The sequence below is a fragment of the Rosa chinensis genome, chromosome 2 (assembly GCF_002994745.2).
Source record: "Rosa chinensis cultivar Old Blush chromosome 2, RchiOBHm-V2, whole genome shotgun sequence".
NCBI classification, from domain to species: domain Eukaryota; kingdom Viridiplantae; phylum Streptophyta; class Magnoliopsida; order Rosales; family Rosaceae; genus Rosa; species Rosa chinensis.
The window spans coordinates 8,224,946-8,237,438 of record NC_037089.1 but is presented as its reverse complement, the minus strand read 5'-3'; the positions used below and the strand labels follow the sequence as shown (position 1 = coordinate 8,237,438).

The window sequence follows — 12,493 nt, the reverse complement described above, 5'->3', positions numbered from 1 at the left end:
ATATAAATGATTATGCTATAAATTTATTACCAGGTGATAAAACAACTTACTTAAGTTCTGACACAATTTTGATAAATTCTGGAAGTAATGAAAATATCAATGTTTTATATCCTACAGAATTTTTGAATAAACTTGAGTTCAACGGATTACCGTCGCATAAATTAACTTTAAAAATCGGAATGCCTATCATGTTACTAAGAAACTTAAATCAAACATCTGGCTTATGCAATGGTACAAGATTAATAATAACAAAGTTATTTGATAGACTAATAGAAGCAAAAATATTAACAGGAAATAGTATAGGATACAAATGTTTCATACCCAGAATTGTTCTTACTGCATCTGAAAATAAATGGCCATTCATTTTTAAAAGACGTCAATTCCCAATTCGACCATGTTATGCTATGACGATTAACAAAAGTCAAGGCCAATCACTAAATCAAGTAGGCATATATCTACCTGAACCTGTTTTCACTCATGGACAATTATATGTTGCGCTATCAAGAGTTACGTCGAAAGATGGTCTAAAAATTTTAATAAATAATAACAATGATATGTCAAATAAATATACTAAAAATATCGTTTACAAAGATGTTCTACAAAATCTGTAAATAAAAGCCTATAATGAACTACATATTTACAAAGATTACAAATGCTGAACTACATCCAGTTTCTCTTGATATGTCTAACTACACATACCGAGGTACCAGAAAGAAGTAGAGAGATATTTCTAATGGGTTCCTTAACATTATGCAAAACACAAATTTGGTAAGGAGTTGATCCATCAAAGAGGAAGGGATCCCCTTCGGCCAAATATTTTGATAAGGCTGCACATTTTTTTTCTTCATGATGCTGCGCATGCATTCATGTTGATTAGTTAAAGTAGTTTCCAGGTGGGAAATCTAAATGAGCAAAGAGCAAAAAGGTGAGAAATCTAATCTAATTAATGAATTTTGGTGTTGATTTGACAATGTGTCCATATATCTTTCTGACAATTAAAAAATGCACATAAAAAAGAATTTCAGGAATTATGGAGAAAGAAAGGGGTCACTGGCACGTGGGCTAAGTTGCACCAAGACTTAAACCCCATCACTTCCTCTTCTCTTAATCCGAGTTTCTCCGGCATCATTCGACACCAAAACCTATGCAGCCAGCGATGTCTTCATCATAAGCAACAAGTTAACCAAGCCTCAATTTGGAACCCACTGCTTACCAAGAAAGGTAATCCTTCTAATTCATGGTTTGAATTCAATTCGTAACTGGGTTTAATCAAAACTAAAGTGGAAATTTGATATTAAGGAAGAATTATCATTACACCATACAACATTGGTGGCTTTGTGCTCTTGGGTTTAAGATGTGGTTGATCATCAAGTAACTGGTCATCTGGGTTTTTGGTTTCTTGCCTTTGTTTTTGTTTTCAGTTTCCAATATCTATTAAGTTCTGCAATTTTCATGGCTCAAAAATTTAAACTTTATCATTATGATGGCGATTGCCTTCTTCAGGTAGTGAAGAAACGTTTGAATGTTTGATGGCTTTCAGGCTTGAATTTGAAAGATGACTCACAAAAGGGTTAACCCAGATCAAATCCAATTGAGAATTAATCCAATCCACGCTGATGTTGATGAGGAGATCACCAGTATTCGATCCCAAGTCAGAAAATTGAGAAACGTATGCACTCTGATTTTTTTTTTTTTTTTTTGTAATTTAATTGGGTTATTTACTTCAGTGTGAACAGTGTTCTTGGTTCTCATCATTGATAGATCTTGATATTGTTCTTACATTGAATGAATATGGAGGTATTGGTAGGTGCAAATATATTACCTGATGGTTTAGGATAGATTTGAAATTACTTTGTTGAAGGATAGAATCTGCTATATTGAAAGTTTTGTAATTTAATGTTCTTTTGTAGTGCAGCCACTTTGCCCAAATAACAATGGAGTTCACATCTATACTCTGATCCAATCCAAATGGGAAAAGCTGTTCTTCAAAAGGTACCGTGTCTCAGACTCATGGGCTTGCAATGATAGTTGTCAAAGACCAATTATAATGTGATACTTCAGTGCAAACTTGAGAGAGATGCACCTTGCGTAACCGAGTTTTGGTCGAAACAATTAGAAAGCAGTTCGAGTAGTGGTGAGAATGTAGTACAACTCACAACTCATTACGATGATTAAGTGATACTCATTTCATGGCTTCCTGGAATGTTCTGCCCTCCAACTTATAAATTTGAAAATGATGTTCTGCATGTATATTTCAGGGTTTCAGTGGGTACATTTGTTTTCCCATACTCTTGATATATAATTGTGCATCCTTGCTAGGACTGTCGAGAGCAAAATATTTATCTCAGATATACTGCATGTATATCAACAATGGAAACTTGAAGCATTGACTTCATGAAGGTACGCGTCACCATAGATATCTCACTTCTCCTTTATACCAAGATGTTGTTCTTATTAAACAAGATATACTTTTTGCAGTCTTGCTTATTTACACAAGGTCATTGAACCAAAGGTGACACATCGAAACATTAAGCAAACGCTCCTTCTTGGCCACTAACCACTTTGTAAAGGAATGGAAATTTTCTGGTGGTTTACTTTGATGATATCCTAATTTTCCAATCTCCCTTATGCCTAGGACGTTGTCTGGGCCAAGAGCCATAGTTGATCAGAAAGAGTTGATACTAACATTGGTTTGCCAAATCAAGTTTGAATTCAAGGATGCAGCTGTTGGAAAGCTAAAAAAGGAAACTGACTGTATCCAAACGGTAATTGGATGCAAGTGTTTTAATTTTCAGTTGCAACGGGATTAGTATCAATGCTTTGAATTGTGATTTTGCAGGGAGCAAGACGATAGTATGTCAGTGCGTTTGTGCTTAAAGGAATGAGTTTTTTTGTTGTTTGAATACACTAAGATCTAATCGATGGCCAATTTGTTGACTCTGCATCAGGTATCCTTTTTTCCTTCAAAATTCACAGATAAATAGCTGCCATATGAATAGATTTTTTGCAGAGCATGGGTATGCATTGAACTCATGTGGAAATTTTAGTACAGATTGATCAGTCTTTCCAAATTCACCGTAGTTATGGAAGCATGCTCGAGGGTGAGGCTGATGAACTCAAGGTATTTCTCATTTCTTTTACTTGGGATACTTTCTTCAATTTGCATATGATAATTTTTTTTTTTTGGCTATACTTCCTGTGGTGCTCATATCCAATTCAATTTCGCTGAGTATGATTGAGACCTACTTTTTTAAGTTTTTAGCTCCCTATAAAACAAAAATACCATGTGATCCTTACTATATTTAATAACCCTGCACGTTGTATGCTTTAAAAAGCAATTCAATGATCAAGGTTATGTCAAACTAATAAATGAAATTCCCATTGTCATAGTTACCGCCCCGCTTTACACTTTGCAGCAACTTCTATCACCACATGCTTAGCATTTCCTTAAATTTCGTGTAATCTAGATCAGTTACTAACACGTTACACTCTGCAATCTTAATCTATAGTGCGGTTTTGGAATGGGCGGTGGGAGACCCATCAAGAGCAGATTAGAGGTATAGACCATGCTAGAGATGTGTCTCTCAATTTATATTAGATCTGTTGTAATGTCAAGAAAGCGTGCAGGGTTTGTTAATTGAATTGTATAAGATTAATGATTCATTTCAAACAATTCCTATTGTTATTAAGAGTGAGTGAATTAAAATGTTATTTATCTACATGAGCACGTTACTAACCGCAGCTCACAACGTAGATAAATATTTTCGTTACAATAATTTTTCATCATTAACAACCTATCTAGAATGTATTACTACAATTAGATCAATTGACAATAAAACCCCGCGGCATCGCGCGGGTTCCTTTTCTAGTTTATACTAGAGAGAGAGCAGCATGAAGATAATGAAGATATGCCACGTGTATTACAGCTGTAGGTCACTAATTAAGCTCATGCAGAAAAGCACCTAATTAAGTGTTAATTAGAGCAACTAATTAATCAACTAACTGCTCTAATTAATCAACTAACTAGAAGCCTAATTAACAGAAATAAAAGGAGTGTGATATTATAATGCTAACAGGTAGGCCTTCCACTTGTTCGATCTTGAATTGGTAGTATGGACTTCTTAATTTGTTTGGGATTAAAAATAAACTTCTAACGAGTTTTTATATTCCGATAATGTACGACATGCTCGGAATCATTTCATACTGTTGTTATTATATGTAGTTATATATTCCCTATTTGTCGATGAATATATACTGTTTACAACAGAAACATATCTTTTGATTTTTTAATACTCGTCTTTAATTTCTCTTGATATTTTATTAATTTGCATTATAAATTGTTTGATTTCATTTTCAAACTGACAAGTTATTACCATACACCTTTGCCACTAGACCCCAAACTCTGGCTGGTACGTAGTAAGTACACAGCTTATACAACAATATGTTGATTAGTGTCGCGTGCTCAGAAGTTAATTGGGCTCGTACGTTCTTCCCTTTAACATGCTTTGGTTATTATTCCTTGTTATAGAAGCCGTCCAGATGACTCTTCAATTTTATTATACTTCTCATTCATTTTCAATAATATTGACATCTTTTCTTAAATAAATAAAAAGAAGAAGAAGGAGGAACACCCTGTTTTGAAGCTTAAGAAGCAGTAGCATATCATATTCCGCATACGAAATGCCAGAAACCACTCAAAGAACAATATATATATATATATATATATATATATATATATCTCCATCTGTGACCATAGACCAATTCTTATTTTCTTACAGTTCATTTATCAAAAGGCTAAGGAAAATTATAACCAGAAGAACACTGATCACATTCTTTTTAAAAGTAATTAATGACTCTTGAATTGTTTGGCAAAAAAAAAAAAACTCTTGAATTCGACGTGACAGCTTGTAAAACAAAAGAAGTACTAAACACTTTGAATAAATCACCATTTCCAAGTCATGAAATAATCAACATTTTCTTCACGTTCTTCACATCTGATCGAGCAGATTCTCATGTTGGGACACATGCATACTACAGATTAAAACGGTAAGCTTTTGAGTTGTATTGGCACGTCCAAAGATGTGAGGCAGCCTTTAGAAATGGGACGTAAAGTGATGAATATGGAAGGCAACGTCACTGATAGGCTATAAAGAAGGTGAATTATTGCCTGCACAATGAAGCAATATATTTTCCATTGAAGAAAAGATAAACCAATTATTGATCGGAGTGCTATCCCCTAAATTGTTTACAGATCGAATTCGTTATAGAGATTACTTTTCATTGAGCAAGTGCATGCATGTAGGCGATTTCAGTCACTTTAAAAAGCTCTCTCTTACATACAAAGAATAAGAGCACGCCGTTTTATTAAAACACATGATGTTAGATTGATATTTGAATAGACATGGTGGGATCTGTCAATTTTTTTTCTATCTGAAGTTGTCTTTTTTTTGTTTCTTTTGTACTGGCATAAAGGGAATAGACATGGTGGGATCTTTCAAATTTTTTTCAATCGATCTGAAGTTGTGTAGGTACAAGTTTCTTGTGTGTGTGTGTTGGCATCTCTATACAATGCTCTAAAGAAGTCATTCGAGTTAGTTCTAGTTTGTCCGAGTCAGTCCTATAATTTAGGAAGGTTAATTTTGGGGAAGTATCTTTTGGGCTTTAAGTTATTGCGTTTCAAAGATATTTCCAATTGTTAAAATTGTGGTATTAAAGTCCTGATCGTTTTGGGATTTATTTGATATCTCTTATTGAAAGTTCTTTCCTATTCGGAGTCATATTAGGGTTGAGTCATGATTAAGGATCTGTCATCTCCTCAATATATTATGAAAGTGTGCGTTCTTTTGGAGGTAAGAGAGACGCAAGAATTATTGGAGAGTATTGCTTGCTTAAGATCGAGTTTCATAGAAGTCCAAGACACTTGTTCCATGTTTAAGTGTTCTTGTTCATTTGCTCATGTGCATTGATTCTTTTGAGATCAGTAGAGAGGCTGTGAAGCAAGAAGAGCGATAGTTGGAGATCATTCAAGTGAAGAAGGAGCAGTTCAAGATTGAAGACAAACTTCTCATTAGTAATTTCTAGTGATTGTAGCCGAGTTAGTGCTACTTGACTTTGTAAAGAACATATCCTTCATCATAAATAGATTGTCTTTATTTTGGGTTCTCAAGAGTAAGAGCCCCGCAGCGTTTTTAATCTCATATTTGAGGTTTTCACTGCGTAACCAAAAATCATGTGTTCTGTTTGAATTTTTGGTTTCTGCCCAGTAAGGATTGAAACGTGCCTATTAATCCCCGTTTTCTAGAAAAACGTTTCATCTAAGTATTTTCAAGTTGTCTTTTTTGTTTCTATTGTATTTTTTTTTTTTTTGAAATAGAAGTTGAATTCATTAGATCAACAGCCAAAACGCTAGAGTCTATCATAACTTACATAAGCAAAACTCGGCAAAAAAATCCGAACTAAACAATCGAAGCTAGAGCAGATCATTAAAATCTCTAGGATGCTCACATTTAAGCGAGCCTATACAAGAATAAAAAAACCTCGCCTCCTTTGGAAAAGAAATAATTCAACTAACCCCTACTTGCCAAACACGCAATTGTGATACAAGCAAGACACTAGAAACGTCATAGAAGACTCAGAGAAGTTAACCCAACCTCACACATGCTCAATACCCTAATAAAACATTAGAGCCCAAAAACAGGCCCAACTCGCCCCGACCTGAGCCCAAACCCATAGACCCAAGCCTAAGTCAGATCTTGACTAGTAGGAGGACTCCCTTGCATCTCCACCACCGGCATGGTTTCCGGCAACCTGCCTATCCACCCTATCAGTTGCCAAATGAAATAGCCACAGATCAACAGTGCCACCACCAGATCAACCTGCATCACCAAATTGCTCCGACAACACCCTTTACAGCCGACGAAAAAAGACCGGCACTGATCCTTCAAATACCGCCTCGCCTGCTTCTCGACGGCTCCAACCCTCAAATTGCCTCTGCGCTTGAGATTGGCAATCCAAGCCAGAGAACATGTCCTCGATGACGAAGGCTTTTCCTCGCCCAATTTTGAGAAGAGACGACAGAGTCTGCCGCCGCTGCTATACTCAGAAACCCTAGGTTTCTACTAGGTCTCTATAATATAGAACTGTCTAACTTGACTTTTTTATCCTCATTTACCCAATTTAAAGATCAAATGATAATTTTACCCAGCCTAATTAATAGGCTAGAAACTCTATCATCTCTCTCTCTCTCTCTCTCTCTCTCTCTCTCTCTCTCTCTCTCTCTCTCTCTCTCTCTCTCTCCCCGATCGCGTCAACCTCGAGGAGCCTTAGAGAGAAGCTGCGACCAATTGTTGTTGCTCTGGTTGAGCTCGTAGCCGGTGACACTTTTGGATGACGTTATAGGCCGATCGGGAATCATCATCGACGACGGCTCTAAAGAACGCTGATAGGAGGATGACGAGCGGTGATAGGCACGAGTTCCGGCTGTAGCTCCAGATTAAACGTTTCGATTTTGCCACCAAAACGGTGTGTACGCATCAAATTGAATAAAAACTTGAGGAATTACCTGAGATTGGGAAACAGATTCAGGTTTGGGGGCTCGCAGTCCTCGGCCTTGGATAAAGATGTTGGGCTCGCAAGCAGTGGCGGAGCCAGAAATTGATCTCTACTGGGGCACTCGAAAGTTAAAAAAAAAAATAATAATTAAACTTAGAATATATTAAAATTTTAATAAACATAAAAAAATTAGAAAGATCAATATATTTTTTTTAAATTACATATTTTCTTAATCAAACATTCAACTACATGACATCCTGTTTTTGTGTTGAGAAGCTCTATGGCACTAATGTTATAAAAAGGAAGAAATAAAAAAAAGGTTGACACCGGGGCACTCGAAAGTTAAAAAAAAAATAAAAAAATTAGAATATATTAAAATTTTAATAAACATAAAAAATAAGAAAGATCAATAATTTTTTTTTTTTAAATTACATATTTTCTTAATCAAACATTCAACTACATGAAATCCTGTTTTTGTGTTGAGAAGCTAGAATGGCACTAATGTTATAAAAAGGAAGAAATAAAAAAAAAGTTGACATATTGTGGCTGGTACCAACACTCAAACCTGGGAACAAGGCTTAAGTTCTTGAATACCTCCACCACTGCATCACAAAAGCTGTTCATGTAACTATGACACCAGAAACATATATAAAGAATATCTGACTGGGGAACGGGACCCACTGTGCCCCAACGTGGCTCCGCCTCTGCTCGCAGGACGGCGCCGTTTCGGTGGAGAATCCGTCGATTAAGCTCGTGGAGGCGCCGGCCATGGATGGATTTTTCCTGGGAATTGAAGATTACGGTCTTACGGGCCGTAGCAGGTCTGTTTTCCGGGATGGAGGTGTCAGTGGCAATGCAATCAGGCTTTTACAGAGTTGAGTGAGGAGATAACACATTAGATACAATAAAGGTTATTGTTTATTTTGATGAAACTTTTTGGTAAGTTGGCATCATACTAATATATTGTTGTATATGTGTTGGTATCTGACTACAACCCAGCTCTAGCATTTTACTTCCTCTGTGGTTGATTTTATTGAAAAGTATGAGAAAATATGTAGAAATGATGTTTTAATTCCAGTTATGTACTAGAATAGCTTATGTTTGGTAGATTTTGTAGATTCGTGACTGACTGTACTAATATTTTGCTGATGTAATTATTTTGTTGGGGCAATAAATAATTTATTTGGGGGCAATAAATAATTTATTTGGGGGCAATAAACTTTTTATTGGGGTGAAATAAATTTTCTATTGGGGGACATAAACATTTTATTGGGGGCAACAAACTTTCTATTGAGTTTTAATATTCTCCGGTGACCTATGAGATCTCCGACGACCTCTTTAGAGATATCCGGCGAGGTTTCCGGTGACTGGTGCCTTGATTCAGGCAATCGGTGACCGGAGTCCCACGGTCGTTGGCCGAAGTCCGGTGAAGTCTCCAATGACTTCTCTCTCTAAGTGACAAAGAGAGGGAGGGCAAAATTGTCTCAAAAAAAAAAAAAAAAAAAAAAACTTTATTGGGTATTAAGGCAAAAAATATGTAATTTGTTGGATAAGTAAGATGTTTGGGTAAGTGGGGTTAGTGTAGTTCAAATTTGGGTAAAATGACATTTTCCCTTTTTTTTTTTTAAAGGGCGTCTTTAAGATAATTGTATGCATTTAATACATTAACATACTATAGAATTTCCCGTCTCTATATATATTTTGTTCTTGATGAGTGTTCTTGTTCCTCCAGTGAGTGAAATTTATGCATTCATTATATGTTTATTGATATGGAAATAACTGAAAATGACCTATTTAGGTAAGGGGAAGTTAAGTAAGAACTCAACAAATAGGAAACTCACACTGCGATTTCTTCGTCCTTAATTCTAGGGCATCAGGGTATTATTTATTTTCTTGTTTACTTGTTCTAAGTTTGAATTTTCAAGCTCTTGGACCTATATATATGACGAAACCTTCCTATTATTTACAACTTTGAACTTTCCTGGCTTCTGCATGTTCTGCCACTAACGTAGCAACTTCATTTGTTTAGTGAAGACTAAAGAGGATAAAATATATGCCATATATGCAGTAGTACATTGCTTGAAGCATGAAAATGAAGCAAATAAATCGCCATTTCAGCCTCAAAAGAGTCGAATTAAGGAGACTTTAGGTTATTGGTTGGTGACAGCTAGGTCAATTAGAGTACTGTGATACAGTTAGGCTGTCTGATAGGTCTCCAATAATTCAAAAACAAAAAATTACAATGGAATCTGGATTTTTAATATCCACCAAATTTTTAGTATATTTATAAAGTGATTAGTTTGTCGATCGTGCAATGTTATCGAACTTGTATTTCAGATCGATAATAAAAAATAAAATAAAAATACTTTTAAAGATTTTCTTTATATGAACAGATTCCTAACTTTGCCATTCAACTGCGATCCAAATGGGGAGGATTAACTTATCGTAGTTGATCCAGTCTACTCCAAAAACTAAACATGTAAAGAAAAGAACATAAAAGATCGATATATTGAAGTATATAACAAATTATCACACATGCAAAGTCTGCAAAAGCTCAGCAGACTTTTTCTTCCCATCACTAGTTTACTGCAAGTATCCAAGTGACTCACGTATATATCACTAAACAAATAACATATAACTAGGAATAAAATTAGGTTCAAGTGGTATAAGTACTTTTTCTTCCCACCTTAATTCAAGCCTACAACTATATAAGTACCCACCAACTATCTTATACTCTTCCCAACTATAATCACAGTGCCCAAAAATGGAGTCTCTTTCTTGGGCTATTTCAATCCTAGCAGTGATCTTAGCTACTCTGACCCTCCTCTCAAAAGTTTTCATCCCCAAAAGCCACAAACTGAATCTGAAATTTCCACCCGGTCCAAAACCCTGGCCGATCATTGGCAACCTCAACCTCATTGGTCCTCTCCCTCATCAATCACTTCATAAATTATCCCTAACTTATGGACCAATAATGCAGCTTAAGTTTGGCTCCTACCCAGTTGTTGTTGCTTCATCTCCAGAAATAGCAAAGCAAATTTTAAGGACACATGATCATGTATTTGCCTCCAGACCCCAAACTGCAGCTGGCAAGTACACCACTTACAACTACCTCAACATCACTTGGGCACCTCACGGCCCATATTGGCGCCAAGGCCGCAAATTCTACCTCTCCGAGCTATTCAACTCGAAGAGACTAGACTCTTTCGAGTACATTCGTGTGGAGGAAAATCGCGCTTTCCTCTGGCGGCTATGTGCCTTGTCAGGCAAGCCAGTCACCCTCAAGGAGCACCTCTCGCGCCTCACTCTCAGCATTATAAGTAGGACTGTGTTGGGGAAGAAGTACTTCAGCGTGTCTGAATCTGAGACTTCGATTGTGACACTCGACGAGTTCCAGCACATGCTGGACGAGTTGTTCTTGCTTAATGGGGTGTTGAACATAGGAGATTGGATACCCTGGCTCGAGCTTTTGGACATGCAAGGTTATGTTAAGCGTATGAAGGCTTTAAAGAAAAAGTTCGACAGATTTCATGACCATGTTTTCGGTGAACACAGGTCAAACAAGGAAGGTGTAAAGGAGTTTGTGCCAAAGGACATGGTAGATGTACTATTGAAGCTCGCTGATGATCCTAACATTGAAGTTAAGCTAAACTATGACAGTGTCAAAGGATTCACCCAGGTACGTATGTGTTTGTGTATATACAAATACATTCAATTAGTTACATCTTCAATGATCAATTAATTTTGTATAATTGTATGATGTGACATTTATTTATTCAAATATAATTAAGTTTATTATGAACCTTATTTATTTCTAAAACAAATTAGAAACCGACATATATCTTGACACATTGTTTATTTGAAATCAGGATTTAATAGCGGGAGGCACAGATACCTCAGCAACCACTGTGGAGTGGGCAATGTCCGAACTGATGAAACAACCACACCTCATTGAAAAAGCGACTGAAGAGCTTGATAGAGTGATTGGGAGAGAGAGATGGGTGGAAGAGAAAGACATAGCACAACTTCCTTACATAGATGCAATCATGAAAGAGACAATGAGGAAACACCCTGTTGCTGTAATGCTCGCACCACATCTGGCTCTTGAAGATTGCAATGTGGAAGGTTATGATATTCGTAAGGGGACGAGAGTGTTCATAAACACATGGAGCATTGGGAGAAACTCATCAGTGTGGGAAGCACCAGAGGAGTTTAAACCAGAGAGGTTTCTGGGGAATTCAATTGATGTGAAGGGACATAATTTTGAGCTGCTGCCATTTGGTTCAGGAAGGAGGATGTGCCCTGGTTATAGCCTTGGACTGAAATTGATTCGGTCTAGCATAGCTAACATGCTACATGGATTCAACTGGAAATTGCCTGAGAATATGAAACCAGAAGATTTGAGCATGGATGAAGTTTATGGATTGGCAACACCAAGGAAGTTTCCACTTGTTGCAGTCGTGGAGCCTAGACTCCCAATCTATCTTTATTAATTATAACAATGTAGCTTGCTTACAATTTTTTTTTTCTTGCTTTCCTGTATGGAGTGGGTAAATGTAATATTGTAATAAACCCCTAATGTAATAAATCATTCCACAGTGTCTGATATTCTACACCCCAATCTAATCTAAGATCAGAAACATTAATAATATAACTCTGTTTGTTCTAGCTAATCAAGCATTCAAGCCCTTATTCTTAATATTATCTTTTGTCAAACTAAAGTACCCCATTTATTTCAAAAACAAAAAAAACTAAAGTACCCAATTTGAGGGTTGATTTGCCAGGAAATCCACCGCCAAATCCATCATGATAAAGTTCTTTCCATTTTGCGTAATAATCGGAAAAAGTTCTCGACCTACTTATAAAATTCTCTCTTTCTTCCAGCGCAATTATTCAAAACTTTCTTCTACAGTTAGAAATCTCACTGTATAGCTCAATCTAT

At 36.3% G+C, this 12,493-nt stretch overlaps 1 protein-coding gene and 1 long non-coding RNA gene across 4 annotated transcripts; both read left to right on the top strand.

Moving 5' to 3' along the window:
- The first annotated feature begins 1,056 nt into the window (after positions 1-1,056).
- LOC121051957 lies at positions 1,057-3,871 on the top strand. 3 transcript variants are annotated; one of them, XR_005807605.1, is made up of 8 exons: positions 1,057-1,221; positions 1,504-1,669; positions 1,916-1,992; positions 2,320-2,400; positions 2,479-2,765; positions 2,840-2,948; positions 3,053-3,121; positions 3,510-3,871. It is a non-coding gene; the product is annotated as an uncharacterized LOC121051957 (long non-coding RNA). The 3 variants fall into 3 exon arrangements; XR_005807604.1 differs by having other exon boundaries at positions 1,916-2,134; XR_005807603.1 differs by having other exon boundaries at positions 1,916-2,134; positions 2,259-2,400.
- Positions 3,872-10,279: 6,408 nt separating this feature from the next.
- Positions 10,280-12,184, top strand: LOC112188978 (trimethyltridecatetraene synthase). The gene is made up of 2 exons (XM_024328228.2): positions 10,280-11,230; positions 11,421-12,184. Exons 1-2 carry the CDS (start codon positions 10,316-10,318, stop codon positions 12,042-12,044), a joined length of 1,539 nt encoding a protein of 512 aa, XP_024183996.1. The 5' UTR covers positions 10,280-10,315; the 3' UTR covers positions 12,045-12,184.
- Positions 12,185-12,493: the final 309 nt, after the last annotated feature.

What these genes read in the sequence shown, in the direction of transcription:
- LOC112188978 (XM_024328228.2), top strand. Translation starts at nt 10,316, where the DNA reads ATGGAGTCTCTTTCTTGGGCTATTTCAATCCTAGCAGTGATCTTAGCT. An exon ending in GTGTCAAAGGATTCACCCAG is followed by an intron (nt 11,231 to 11,420) that starts GTACGTATGTGT and finishes ATTTGAAATCAG; the next exon opens with GATTTAATAGCGGGAGGCAC.